General features: G+C 41.9%; 2 protein-coding genes across 5 annotated transcripts in view; one reads left to right on the forward strand and one right to left on the reverse strand.

Moving 5' to 3' along the window:
• The window catches only part of EFHB (EF-hand domain family member B), a 50,961-nt gene extending 48,055 nt beyond the window's left edge, over nt 1–2,906 (reverse strand). Inside the window, exon 1 of one of the 2 annotated variants that reach the window (XM_045503753.1) lies at nt 1,135–2,906. In XM_045503753.1, the coding sequence (XP_045359709.1) occupies nt 1,135–2,040 (906 nt within the window). In that variant the 5' untranslated portion in view covers nt 2,041–2,906. The remainder of the gene's footprint in view (nt 1–1,134) is intronic. The other variant, XM_045503754.1, reaches the window with a different exon arrangement.
• Nucleotides 2,907–6,691: 3,785 nt separating this feature from the next.
• The window catches only part of RAB5A (RAB5A, member RAS oncogene family), a 31,506-nt gene continuing 25,917 nt past the window's right edge, over nt 6,692–12,280 (forward strand). The window contains exons 1-2 of one of the 3 annotated variants that reach the window (XM_045503756.1): nt 6,692–7,185; nt 10,164–10,420. In XM_045503756.1, coding sequence (XP_045359712.1) covers nt 10,258–10,420 — 163 coding nt within the window. In that variant the 5' untranslated portion in view covers nt 6,692–7,185; nt 10,164–10,257. Of the gene's footprint in view, nt 7,186–7,370; nt 7,700–10,163; nt 10,421–12,280 lie in introns of those variants that run through there. The other 2 variants (XM_045503759.1, XM_045503758.1) reach the window with 2 other exon arrangements.

The following is a 12,280-nucleotide window of genomic DNA, read 5'->3' on the forward strand; positions in this document are numbered from 1 at the left end:
TCCAGTTCATCATTACTACTGATGTCAGAATTATCTTTCCAAAAGACAAATTTTATCCACCATTGCTTTGTCTCCATATGTTTTACCCCTGCATTCTGGACATTTAGATTTTGTCCACATATTTCTTTTGTTGTTGTTGTTTATTTATTTTTGAGAGAGAGAGAGACAGAGTGCGAGCAGAGAGAAGGAGACACAGAATCAGAAGCAGACTGCAGGCTCTGTCAGCACTGAGCCCTACATGGAGCTCAAGCTCACAAACCGCGAGATCATGACCTTAGCCGACATCGGATGCTTAACCGACTAAGCCACCCAGGCACCCCCATCCACATATTTCTTTTTCATCTGTATCTCTCAACACCATGCTGGATAAAAAGAATTGCTTATATCTCCCAAACACAAGAAACTTTGGTCATGCTTTATGCCTTTCTTTGCCAAAAATGCTCCAACCTTGTTTTCCATCTGATATGTCTAAATTTGCTCAAATATTACTTGCTAGGCAAAGTATTTCCCATCTCCTTCAGAGCTGTCCAACTTCTCCACGGAACTCTGTGCTTAGAGTATATCTCTATTAAGGAAGAATCACATTTGTTTTGCATTCATTTGGACATCTATATAATACTTGTTAGCTGTCTCCAACATTGAAATGAGTGCCTAAATGTAGATTGTAGAGATCATGTATTTTTTATTTTATACTTTCCTGCATCCAGCAAAATGGCCACCGCAAGTCTTTGCTGAAAGAATGAATAACTCACAGAATAAATAATGAATAGGAGAAAATGTGTTTTTCTTTCCCTTCATTACATGACTAGGAGGATACAACATGTATCTCAGTGAAAGGGCTGAGAAAATGCAGATTGAGAAATAGAATGAAAGTCAAAGGAGAAAGGCAGGAGAAATCAAGAGGAATCACTGGTGTGCACAGAAAACAAAGCTGACATCTAGGAAGAGAGGCAGAGCATGAGAGGAGATCAAAGTGAAAGCTGGAAAGAATCCAACAGGACAAGGAATATCAGAATCCCAATGAAATCTTTGCAGTTTGACTCCACGAACCCAAACAAGTCTCATCAGTTTGTCATCCTGGTAAAGACAGGACATTCCACAGTTCCTAGGAAAAGAACTAGAAAAAAAACTTACACTTGGCCAGCAAGGCATCCGATCAAAAAATTTCCCAGAGTATATAGGTCTGATGCAGTCTGGAGGTTCTACTCCAGGTTCATTGTTTTCAGTCTCTTTTCTCTCTTCTGGTTGTTGGGCAAACTGGCACTCAGAAGGTTCTATCACCAAGCCCATTTGGGGGCCTGTTTCATCTGGCTCTTCTAGACCAGTGTCTACCACTGCAGGAGGCTTCATCTCTGCACTGGGCTCCATTACCACACAGGTACCTCTTCCCAGTTCCTGTCTAGGATCCATATCCAAAGCAGGCTGTTTCCCTACTGACGCCCCTAACACTTTAGGGGAACAAGCTGCAGAGCCTCTCCTGCTCCCTAGAGCCTGTGGACTTTCGCCTACCATGCCTAAGGGAGGCTGTATTATCCTTCCAGAACACCCTGCCAGAAGACACTCATTTTCTAAACCCTCTCCTCCTGGCACCGTACCCAGAGGTTTTGTTTCCCGTGAGGCTGAGACCCCATAGACTCCTAAATTACTCCTCTCCGTGAGGGTCCTAGATGTATTCTGTCTTTTTAATTTCATTTCAACCTCCTTGCTCAACAGAGATTTTGTTTCTGGTGATGCATTCCTCTCAAATTTATTACTAACCAAGAGGTTCTCCCTACATGAGGAATCTTTTCTTAATCCCACTCTCAACCCTAACTCTGTGGGAGATTTTGTTCCCATGACGACCCCCCTCTCTCCTAAATCATCCTTCCCTTCGTGAGTGAGCCCAACCTCTATGCTCTGGGGAGATTTCCTCTCAGATACCCCCATTCCTCCAACAGCACTCATCTCAAAGGGGAAGTCTATACCTGGCTCAAGGAAAGTTCCTAATCCCTTGGGGTGCCCCAAACCTTTGGGGGACCCCACTCTCACGAAAGAACACATCTCAACTCCGACTCCCTGCCCACAGCTTCCTGCCTACGAAATAACACCTAGCAGAAAGGAGACTAAGGTCTGTTTACCCGGTTACCTAGGAAACAGGGGCGTGGCTTAACGCGCAATTGTTTCTCGGGGCAGGATCCCGCCCATTTCTCCCCGACTTTCTCCAGTCAGTTTCTCTCCCTCTCTCTCTCCCCCTTCTTCTTTTTCTCCTTCCCTCCCTCTCTCCTCTCTTTTCCTCCTTCTTGACCAAATCTGGAGGGCAAGAAAACAAGGAGGATGTGGTTTTGGCACTGGAGAAAACGTTCACTAACTTCTCTTCGGTTTCTCTAGCAAAGCAGTCCCCTCAGGATGAGTTCAACCGTGGGCTTCCTCCTCCTGGCCATTGGCCTACTAATTTTATGGCAATCAGGATAAAAGTAACCACTTCTCTGGTTGTGACCATTAATTTAGGTCCTTCCTTGTGCATGTACAAGCACAGTGCACGTAGTTCTTTCAGCCTAAAGAACTACTTTAAATTCTGTGAAGTTATTTGGTACCTGTGTTACACAAAGTACTTAAAGTCTTTGAGAACATTTACATTTTAATAAATAAGCTTTAAATAGTATTTAAATATGTTAAAGTTTGAGGGGTGTTATACAATAATGCATATCCACTTCTTAAAATATTGTGCAACTCAAACTCTGGATATGTAAGCATGAGATTTTCTTTAAATTGGGGCTACAACTTTGTCAGGTTTTAATGAAAGTGTATTTAGTAAATATTTGTCATGTTTTACACATACAGGGGATACAGAGCACCTAGCTTAGAATCTGAATGGAATTTATAGGATTCCAGTCTTTTAGAAACTATGAAAAACTTGTAAATGAAAAACTAAAAAAAACAAATGCTTAAAAGACATTTCACATTTGAACAAATTGTGTATTGTAATTTTCATATAGTTAATATAAATATTCTTCTCCCCCAAGCACTTTAAATGACTTGAAAGCGTGTAAATGAAGGGATGTCTGTATGTATAAGCGTTCATTCAATTCTTTCATTTTTACAAATAACTATTGAGTACCTACTTTGTGTCTATGATGGGAATATAGTGAAATATAAGCCAATCTCTCTCTCTTGGAATTTATATTCTAGTGGGGACAAATAACCATCAAGTAAACCAATAATTAAGATCATTTCACATAGTGATAAATGTTACAAAGAAAACAATACTTTGATATAAAGAGATGCTACTTTAGAATTGGTGGGCTTAGAAGTTCCTTAGGTACATGACAATTGAACTGAGGCTTGCATTTAGCCTGGCAAAGACACAAACTTTTTAAACATGACTAGCTCAAGTTCCCATAATTTTTTTCTCATTGCCTTGCCATCATGCCCACCTTATGTTAGAATTACCTTTAGGTTTGCCTCCAGGTAGTCCCAGTTAAAACAAAATGTTACCAGTCATTACTATCTATGATTAATTCTTCAACTACACAATGGAGGAAAGACGTCCTGGAAGAGAAGGTAGAATATATAGGGTAAGAGTGCCAGGGGTGACAGAGAGACATAAAGTGCTGGGAATTTGTGAGTGGATGTTTATAGATTTGAGAGCAAAGGAAGCACTAAGGGCTGTGTTCAAGTCTATAACTTTATTTAGGGTCTGTCCACTTTGTAGCTTCCTTAACAAAATCTGTCAATTAGTAGGACTCCACATTTGACACTAAAATATATGCACTTGTCAGTCCTCCTCAGTTAACTGGGGCTAGGAAAAAAACACAGGCATATTGTGAGTGGCAGCAGCAAGAGAAAAGCTTTACTGTGGCATTTCAGTCTCTGGCAGCAGATCTTAAAAGTGCTTAGCCACTGGCACAGTACTCTTTAAGACAAACATTATGACTAAACTACAAAATATTGTGGAATGTATTCATGAAGGAGGTGAATTAAAAGACCAAATTGGTAGAAGAAAATAAATGAGGAAGCAATATCCTAGAACAATGAAATGGGGAGTTCCTAGCAATTTATAAATTTCCGCATCCCTGTGTTATTTGTGAGGTTCTCTCCAATCAAATGCTCACCACTCTAAATATAATTAGGTTCACAAATATTTTTGAGGCCCTTGTTATCTCAAAGATGCTTTGTGAGGAACTGAAATGATGAATAAATAACGGTCTTGGTCCTTTAGAACTTTAAAATCCTAATGAGATTTTAGCTTCCCTAATGGGAACAAAAACCTGAGGAGAAAAGTGTAGGCACTGTAAAATAAGGCAGATAGGTATTAGAACCACTACAGAGAGTAAAGTGAAGTAGCGTGAAACTACAGGAAAAAAATAACTAAATCCACTAAAAGTACAGTTAACCCTTGAACAACACAGATTTCAACTGTGTGAATTCATTTATACGCAGATTTTTTTTAATAAATATATCAGAAATTTTTTTGGAGATCTGCAAAATTTTGAAAAAATTTGCAATGGCATAGCCTAGAAATACCAAAAAAATTAAGTGAAAGGTATTATTGTAAGAGTGCAGTATGTAATACATTTAACATACAACATGTTATTGGTAAGACTTCTGGTCAATACTGGGTTATTAGTACTCAAGTTTTGGAGGAGCCAAACATTACATGCAGACTTTCAATTGGGTGGGGTCAGTGCCCCTAACCCCTGCATTGTTCAAGGGTCCACTGTATCTTCAGATGCCAACCAGAGGAGTTGGTGTCCTGGCCAAAGTGAAACCTGCAGTGATGGGTGGTAACAGTGTTCTGGGAGGGAGAGAACAAAATGATCAAAAATGCCAAGATGATAACATACCAACAACATTCTGGGAACAGAATAGACCAGTGTGATTAGGATACAAAGCAAGTGTTTGGGGAGAGGGAGACCATAGAAACAGAATGAAAGAAATGTGGGACAGGACTACAGAAGTTTGGACTCTATTTTGCAAATGAGATATCCTTGAGCATTTCTGAGGAGAATGACTGGCTGAAGCGTACACAATGATTGAAGACACGTGTGTGCATTAATTCCTGTTTATATTAATACTACCACAGCCTGGGTGTTGGGATTAGATCACAGATTAGGGGATTAGAGAATTTTTGGTATTAGAATGGACAATGGTTTATGAGGGAAAACAGGAAGAGTGAAGATGATTCTGGCCTTTCATGTTCAGGTGACTGGGAGGCTGTTAATACCAGTCAACAAAGCAGAAGCAGGTTTGGGGTGGAATAGGTTTGGTTTACATACTGTTGACATGTCAAAACTGATGTGACATATCCTATTTCCTGATTCTTCCTTGGATTGTCCAAGAGGTATTAACGTGACTAACACACTATATTGGAACAACCTCTTGGGATAAAGTGCCACAGATACCATTTAGGTATGACACATTATGCTCTTCTGGTTAGTAACTGGGGAGTTGATCTAGAAGACTGGCTATTCAAGGATTCAAATCATCTTCATTGCATAAAGTTGACTGAGAACCCTCAGGATACTTTCCCTAGTACACATCCTAGACAATCAATATCGATGTTCTCAAAATGAAGCTTATAAATGGTAAACTGCAAACTGAAAAGTAGTCCTTATCCTGAGGGAAAGTCAATTTAACATTCCACCAAATTACAGAATGAATTTTGTTTTGTTTCAGATACCTGGCCAGAAACTACTCTATGAACTTTAACAAAGCAAGGTGTGTATGTAGGTCTGCAGTGGATGGTAATGAAAGTCTTAAGTTGTACTGGAATCCTGCTTAAACTCAGGCTGTGGAGCCAGCCTTCAGGTTAGAATACAATTCATCACCAGCGCAGTGGGGATTTTGGACAAGTTACACAATCTCTCTGCCTCAAATTCTTTACCTTTAAAAAAGGCACGCCTCATTCATTAATTCCACACTTGACTGAAGGTTCTGAGCTGGCAGGCACTATGCGAGACAGCGTTGAGGACCACTTTGGGGAGTTAATATTCTAATGTAGGAAGGCATTTAGTTTCAGATACTAGTTTCAGAGTGAAACCTTCTAGTATAAGAGTAAAATGGAAAAACTCCTCTAAAGCGTTTCGTACAGTAATTCGCAAAGGAAAGCCCCGAATAAAAGCGAGCTATTATTTTAAGATTTGCTCCCCACCACCACCATCAAAAATAGGTACACTGAATCACTGAATGAACAAAAGCAAGTTATTAAGATTTCCTCGCCTAGAGACAACTTTTGGTACGGGGTCTAATCCTCTTCCCTGGGTAAATAACCACACCTTTACAACACATCCATCCCCCCCCCCCCCAGGACAAGTTCGGGGGCTCTCACGTGCTAGAAAAGTACACCCCTTCCCCCACCCACCCACCCATTCCCCTTAGCCAAGTTGCCAGGGTTGGGGTGTTGCAGGGTAGAATAACTGGGACTGTGTGCAAATATTCAGCGGGAACTTCGCCGCCCCCCATGCCGGGGAGCAACAAACCCCAGTTTTCTCACGCTTCCCCAAAAGCCAGGGAGTAAAAGAGTAACCCCCCCACCCCCCACCCCTACCCCCACGCCGGCCGCCGGGAGACCGAGACCGCCACCGAGATAACAATGGCGCCGACAAGGGCGGGGCCGTGCTTGCCTGGGATGTGGGAGGGAGGTGGGAGGTGGCTGAATCCGACGCGGCCTCTCGCCGAGGTCACGTGACATGGCCCACCCGGCCCCGAAAACCAGGCCCGGCCGCCAAGGCTTCGACAAGGGGCGGGGGAGCAGACGGAGAGAGCGCACTGGCGACGGCGGAAGTGACGAAGAGGCGTAGTTCGCTACGTGCAGCGACGTGGCGGCGAGGCCGGCGCCTGGCGGCGGAAGTGGCTCCCGCGCTGGGACTTGAGTGTTTGTGTTTTGGTTCGCGACGGAGCCGCCGGCTGGTCCGAGGGGAGGAGGCAGAGGAGGGAGGAGGAGGAAGAATTAGTCGGAACTCGAGCGCCGGCGGTGGCGGAGGAGGAGAAAGGAAAAGAGGAAGGCGGAGCGGAGAGAGGCGGAGACGGAGCCGGACGGGGGCGGCACCACGGCACGATCCCGGCACCGTCCAGTCTGAGGGGAGCGGCCTGAGGAGGAGACGCGCCGCCGCCGTCTAAGCCACAGCCTCACCCTCTCCTCGGGCCACGCCTGGGACCTGCTGCTGGGAGGCTTCAGCCCCGCTGCTCCGCGTGCTGCGGTCTCAGGTAACCAAACCGTCCCTCCCCTGCCCGGCGCCGGCCGGGACCCCAGGTTATACGCTGTCCTCGGTCTCTCCGCGGCCCTGCCGGCACGGAGTCCCCCGCCCATTCTTCCCCGCCCGGCGCCAGTACCCAGAGCTATCGAGCCTGGCGTCTCGTCCTGCCGGCCCTGGTGATTCATTCCTCAAACAGCTCTGGAGACCAGGATTTGCAGACTGGCTGAGGGAGCGACGGGTGTCACCCTCTTCCCTTCTCAAGATGGCGCCGTGAAAGAGTGCCGGAGGCCGCGGTTCCGTCTGGCCCCTGTCCTGGCAGTCCCGGAGGGGGTCGTCCCAGCCCGAGCCAGGCCAGGTTGGGGGAAGCAGGATGGGAAAGAGGGCCAAGGGGCCTGGCGGGTCCTGCTTGTTCAGGCCGTTGGGAGTTTGGTGTCAGTTACTCAGGTACTCTCCAAGGAGGAACCGGGGCCTACAGCAGGTGTGAATGGGGGGGAGCTCCGCCTACCTGCGACTTCCAAAGACGGGTAATAGAGGGGGGAGGTGCGTCAACATGCTATGCCTAGGGACTGTCTGGTCTAAGAAAGGTGGTGAACCGCAGCTTAAAAGAACTCAAGACAGCTGGGCCGCTGCACCCGCACAGTGGGTAGAGAGCTTATTAAACCTGTCTGCTGTTCTCCTCCCTGGGAGCTGGTTACCCCCGTGAGATTTTCAGACTGTAAGCTCTAAACGTCGCAATTCACATAGTTGGGGTTTGGTCTCAATGCTGATTCGGATGCCTTTCAGATAACTGGTTAAAAAAAAAAAAGAAACGTGGACCGCCCTGTTTTAAGTCAAGAGAGCTCAGAAACTTTATTTTTAATGCAAAATTGGGATCACAGGAGCTCATAGGGTTGCCGTAAGCAAAATTCATGGGATAATGGTTGGCACAAAATAAGGGTCTGGTAAATGTTAGCTGCTGTTATTGATGCTATCTTTATTAACGAGCTCCTAGAGGACTTCATAGGATACCGGTTGTTCTCAAAAGATTTTAAAATGCATTTTATGCAGAATCTTCGTTTTGCAAAACAAAAGTTTCGGTAGCGAATAAAAATGAATGCCCATGATTTTTAACCTTACTGTGCTAACTTTATACATTTATTTCCTGCTCTAGAGTGTTGGAGAGAGCTCTGTTCCAACAGCTTTAACCCTTAAAAGGCACAGCAAAAAAATTTTTAATTTTTTTAATGGGAATCTCATGTTTTCCCTGAAATTTTGGGCCTTGAAAATTTGGAGCATGTTGTCCCTGACGAGTATTTCAATTTGCTGTTTTGTGGGTAGTGAGACAACTGGGAAATATTTCAATTGGTATTGAAATACCTAAAGGTGTGTTCACATGTTTAGTCTGCATGATGTTCTGTTTATTTTATCAGAGAGCCACTCTAATTGCCATTTTTCAGTCCCTGTTATGTGTTGGCCACTGTATTAGAGACTTTTTTTTTTTTTAACGTATATTCTCTCATTTAATTCTGCAGCAGCTATGTAAGTTAGTTAGGTATTTTGGAAATGGAGACTTCAGTATACCCAGGCAAGATTACATCACCAAATCCAATATTTTTTAATGTGGTGGGGAGTCAGTGTGGAGATTGGGGCATTTTTTTATTACAGAAAAATGTTAAAGTACACAAAAGAGGGGGAGAATAGTAGAATGAACCCATCACCTGCTTTAAATTATCTATGGCCAGTAGTGTTTTATTTATATCCCTACTGTTTAGAAACAACTTAGACATACCATTTCACGTTTAAATAGTTCAGTATGTGTTGCTACTAAAAGAACTCTGCAAAGCTGCTGTTGAGATAAGGCAGTGGTGATTTTATTGTCTCAAATATAAGGTCTCATTGGTATTTATTAATCCATTGTCGAGAGGGAGTTTTATATAACCTCATTTCATGGGGAAAGCAAATTTCTTATATGAGGTACCTAAATGAAATATAACAGTGATTTTTAGGGGGAGGAATCATCAGGTTTAGTATTACTAGTAAGCACATAATCAGATTTTGACTAAAGATAAGAAAACTGTGATTTTTGAGTAGATTGGAAGAGAGTCCTTTTTAATGTTCCCTTATTCCTTTCAGATTGAAAATTAGCAGTAGGTATTAAGAAAAGAGATAGAAGTTGCCATTTAGGCCAGTTTTTTCTAAATGTGTTAAATGGAAAATAACGACTTAATTATTAGCCCCAAAACTACAGAAGAGTGTAAGTAAATAAGACACCAATAAGCTAACCACATAGAAAACCACTGTTAACACTTCCATGTATGATGTATTTGAGCACATGAGGAAACAGTTTTAAGTCTTTTAGCTGCTAGACACACAAAATATTTGTTGCTTTGACATTACCATTAATCAAAACTGTACAATTTAATAGGGGCCTTCAAATAATAATAGCCAACATTTATTGAGTTCTTACTATGTTCTAGGATCTGTTGTAAGAACTTCCCATTTATGAACTGAATTTTCCCCAAAACTGTTTTAACCCATCTAGTCTGGCTCCAAAACCTGAACTCTTAAGTCACCCCTCAGGTTGACTGGGTTTGAAACACAGCTATGTTGTGGCTCTGTCATGGCTCTGTCACAGTAACTATGTGACCTCAGTCAAGTTACTTAACCTCTCTGTGCCTGTTTCCTCATTTTTAAGGATTGTAACAGTCTATAGGATTGTTGAATGACTATGTTAAGTACTTAACTACCTGGTAGAAAGTTGAGTCTTAAATAAAGATTAGCTTTAAATTTTTTTTTTGATCTGAAAATTATAGCAGGATTTTAGGCTTAAGTCTCATACTTTTACATTATTTCAGTACAAAGGTGGTGAATTTAAATACATGGGAATCGGTGTCCTGTTGAGGTTACAATTATCATATTATATGTGATAGGCAAAATTACTGAAGTGATTAACATTAGATTTGTTTACCGATTTGTGTATTTAATAATACAATATTTGTTTCTTTACAGGTTTCTCTACATCCAGAAAGAAAAAAATTTGACACCTTGCATCCTGGAAGTTCATTTAAAAGACTGAAATTAGGGACTTCTTTCAAATTTGGACATGGCTAATCGAGGAGCAACAAGACCCAACGGGCCAAATACTGGAAATAAAATATGCCAGTTCAAACTAGTACTTCTGGGAGAGTCTGCTGTTGGCAAATCAAGCCTAGTGCTTCGTTTTGTGAAGGGCCAGTTTCATGAATTTCAAGAGAGTACCATAGGGGGTGAGATTTTCTTTTTTCCCTTCATTTAATTGAATCATACTTTGGCAAAAAAGATTTTGCAGTTCCAGTTGTGTGATGATGAATACCTAAATAGGTCACACAGTGAAGAAAACCGTTCAGCAGACCTCAAGCTTTAAAACTTACCTTGATTTTTGTTTAGGTAGTATCTTTCTACATTTTGATTTCCTGGTTATCCCCAAGATGATTGTGTAAAAGCTGGACTACAGATACAAGCATGAACAGAGTCAGTGTCCCAAGTAATTAAATTTGATCCGATACTGTTTCTTGATAATGATTAGAAGCTTCTTCGAATTAATACGTTTGTGCTGAATAATATTGGCTTTAGAATGAATAATGGAAATAATAAATAGTGAAGGTTAACCTTAAAATCCTAATTCTAAGTAACTAGACTATTTGTATATTAACACTGATTAGTAAAATTAATTAAATTTTATTAAACTTGAAGAGAAAAAGTCAGTGGTCAATGGAAAGGGACATGAAAGGGAAATGGGACCTGGAGACAAAGATCAAAGATGAGGAAGAGGTAGAGTAAGCCATGAATACAGTGGTTTTGGTAGGGTCGAGAGGGGATGAGGGGAAGGTAAGAGGCAGGACAAAGAGGAGACAACTAATAGTGCAGTGTTGTGGATAAAGACAGGAAATTGGTGATTGAATTAATCAGATTCACAGCTGATATAGCGTTGGAGCAAAACTTTTTTCGGTGCCTCAGTTTCATCTGTCAAATGAAGCTTTTGAATTAGGTAATATCAGAGGAACCACACAGCTTTAAGATTCACAATATTTTGCAAGGTGTGTGTAATTAAGCAGTACTATATTTTTAAAGGTATACGTGGGGCGCCTGGATGGCACAATCGGTTAAGCGTCCGACTTCAGCCAGGTCACGATCTCGCGGTCCGTGAGTTCGAGCCCCGCGACAGGCTCTGGGCTGATGGCTCAGAGCCTGGAGCCTGTTTCCGATTCTGTGTCTCCCTCTCTCTCTGCCCCTCCCCCGTTCATACTCTGTCTCTCTCTGTCCCCAAAATAAATAAACGTTGAAAAAAAAAAAAAAGTATACGTAAATAGATTTTAAAAAGTCAAACTTCTGAAATATGTGACCCAGCTAATATGTAGCAACTTTAGATCTGTGTTTTAGGAATATAACTTTATGTTGTGCATTTAGTGTATGTTCTCAGGTACACTTGATAATTTTATTCATAGTTCAGACCTTTCTAATGAAATAGTTTGTAAAACTGTACTACCTCCTGACTTCCCTGCGTACAGAAAATACAGTACATAGGTGGTATTTCCACTTTAATAGATGTAGCAATGTGTTTGTCATCTTCTTTCATTTGTGTATATATCAAGTTACGCAGCGTTCTATTGTTTCAGTGTTTTATGTTTTTTATAATGGGTGACATTCAAAAAGTAGTCCACATCATTGAGCTTTTCAGTTAAAAATGTAATGAACAATATACATTCTTTGTGATTTTTTTGTTAGAACGTTTACACACACACATTTGGTTTAGGAATGAAATATCTCTCAAGGTAGTATCACTTGTCAAGTAATTGTCAGTGGCAGCATTTCCCAAAGTTCATATGCATTCTAGGCTAAATACCTGGGCCAGATAGGTTTGGGACTGGCTCTGTGCCACCCTCCCCCTCTTCACAGTGCATAGTCCATTAACAACCCTGAAGCCCTATATAGTAAAGAACTTAATTCCTGGGGAACTGCAAGAGCCTCAGGAGGGTAAGACTAGGATCTTTGTTTTTGTTTTGGATATTATGGTCATCCAAATGTACTTTGTCCTAATGATATTTAAAGAAGGACGTTTGTAAGAAAAATTGAACCCTGTCAGTGAG

This window comes from Leopardus geoffroyi, chromosome C2 (genome assembly GCF_018350155.1).
Source record: "Leopardus geoffroyi isolate Oge1 chromosome C2, O.geoffroyi_Oge1_pat1.0, whole genome shotgun sequence".
NCBI classification, from domain to species: domain Eukaryota; kingdom Metazoa; phylum Chordata; class Mammalia; order Carnivora; family Felidae; genus Leopardus; species Leopardus geoffroyi.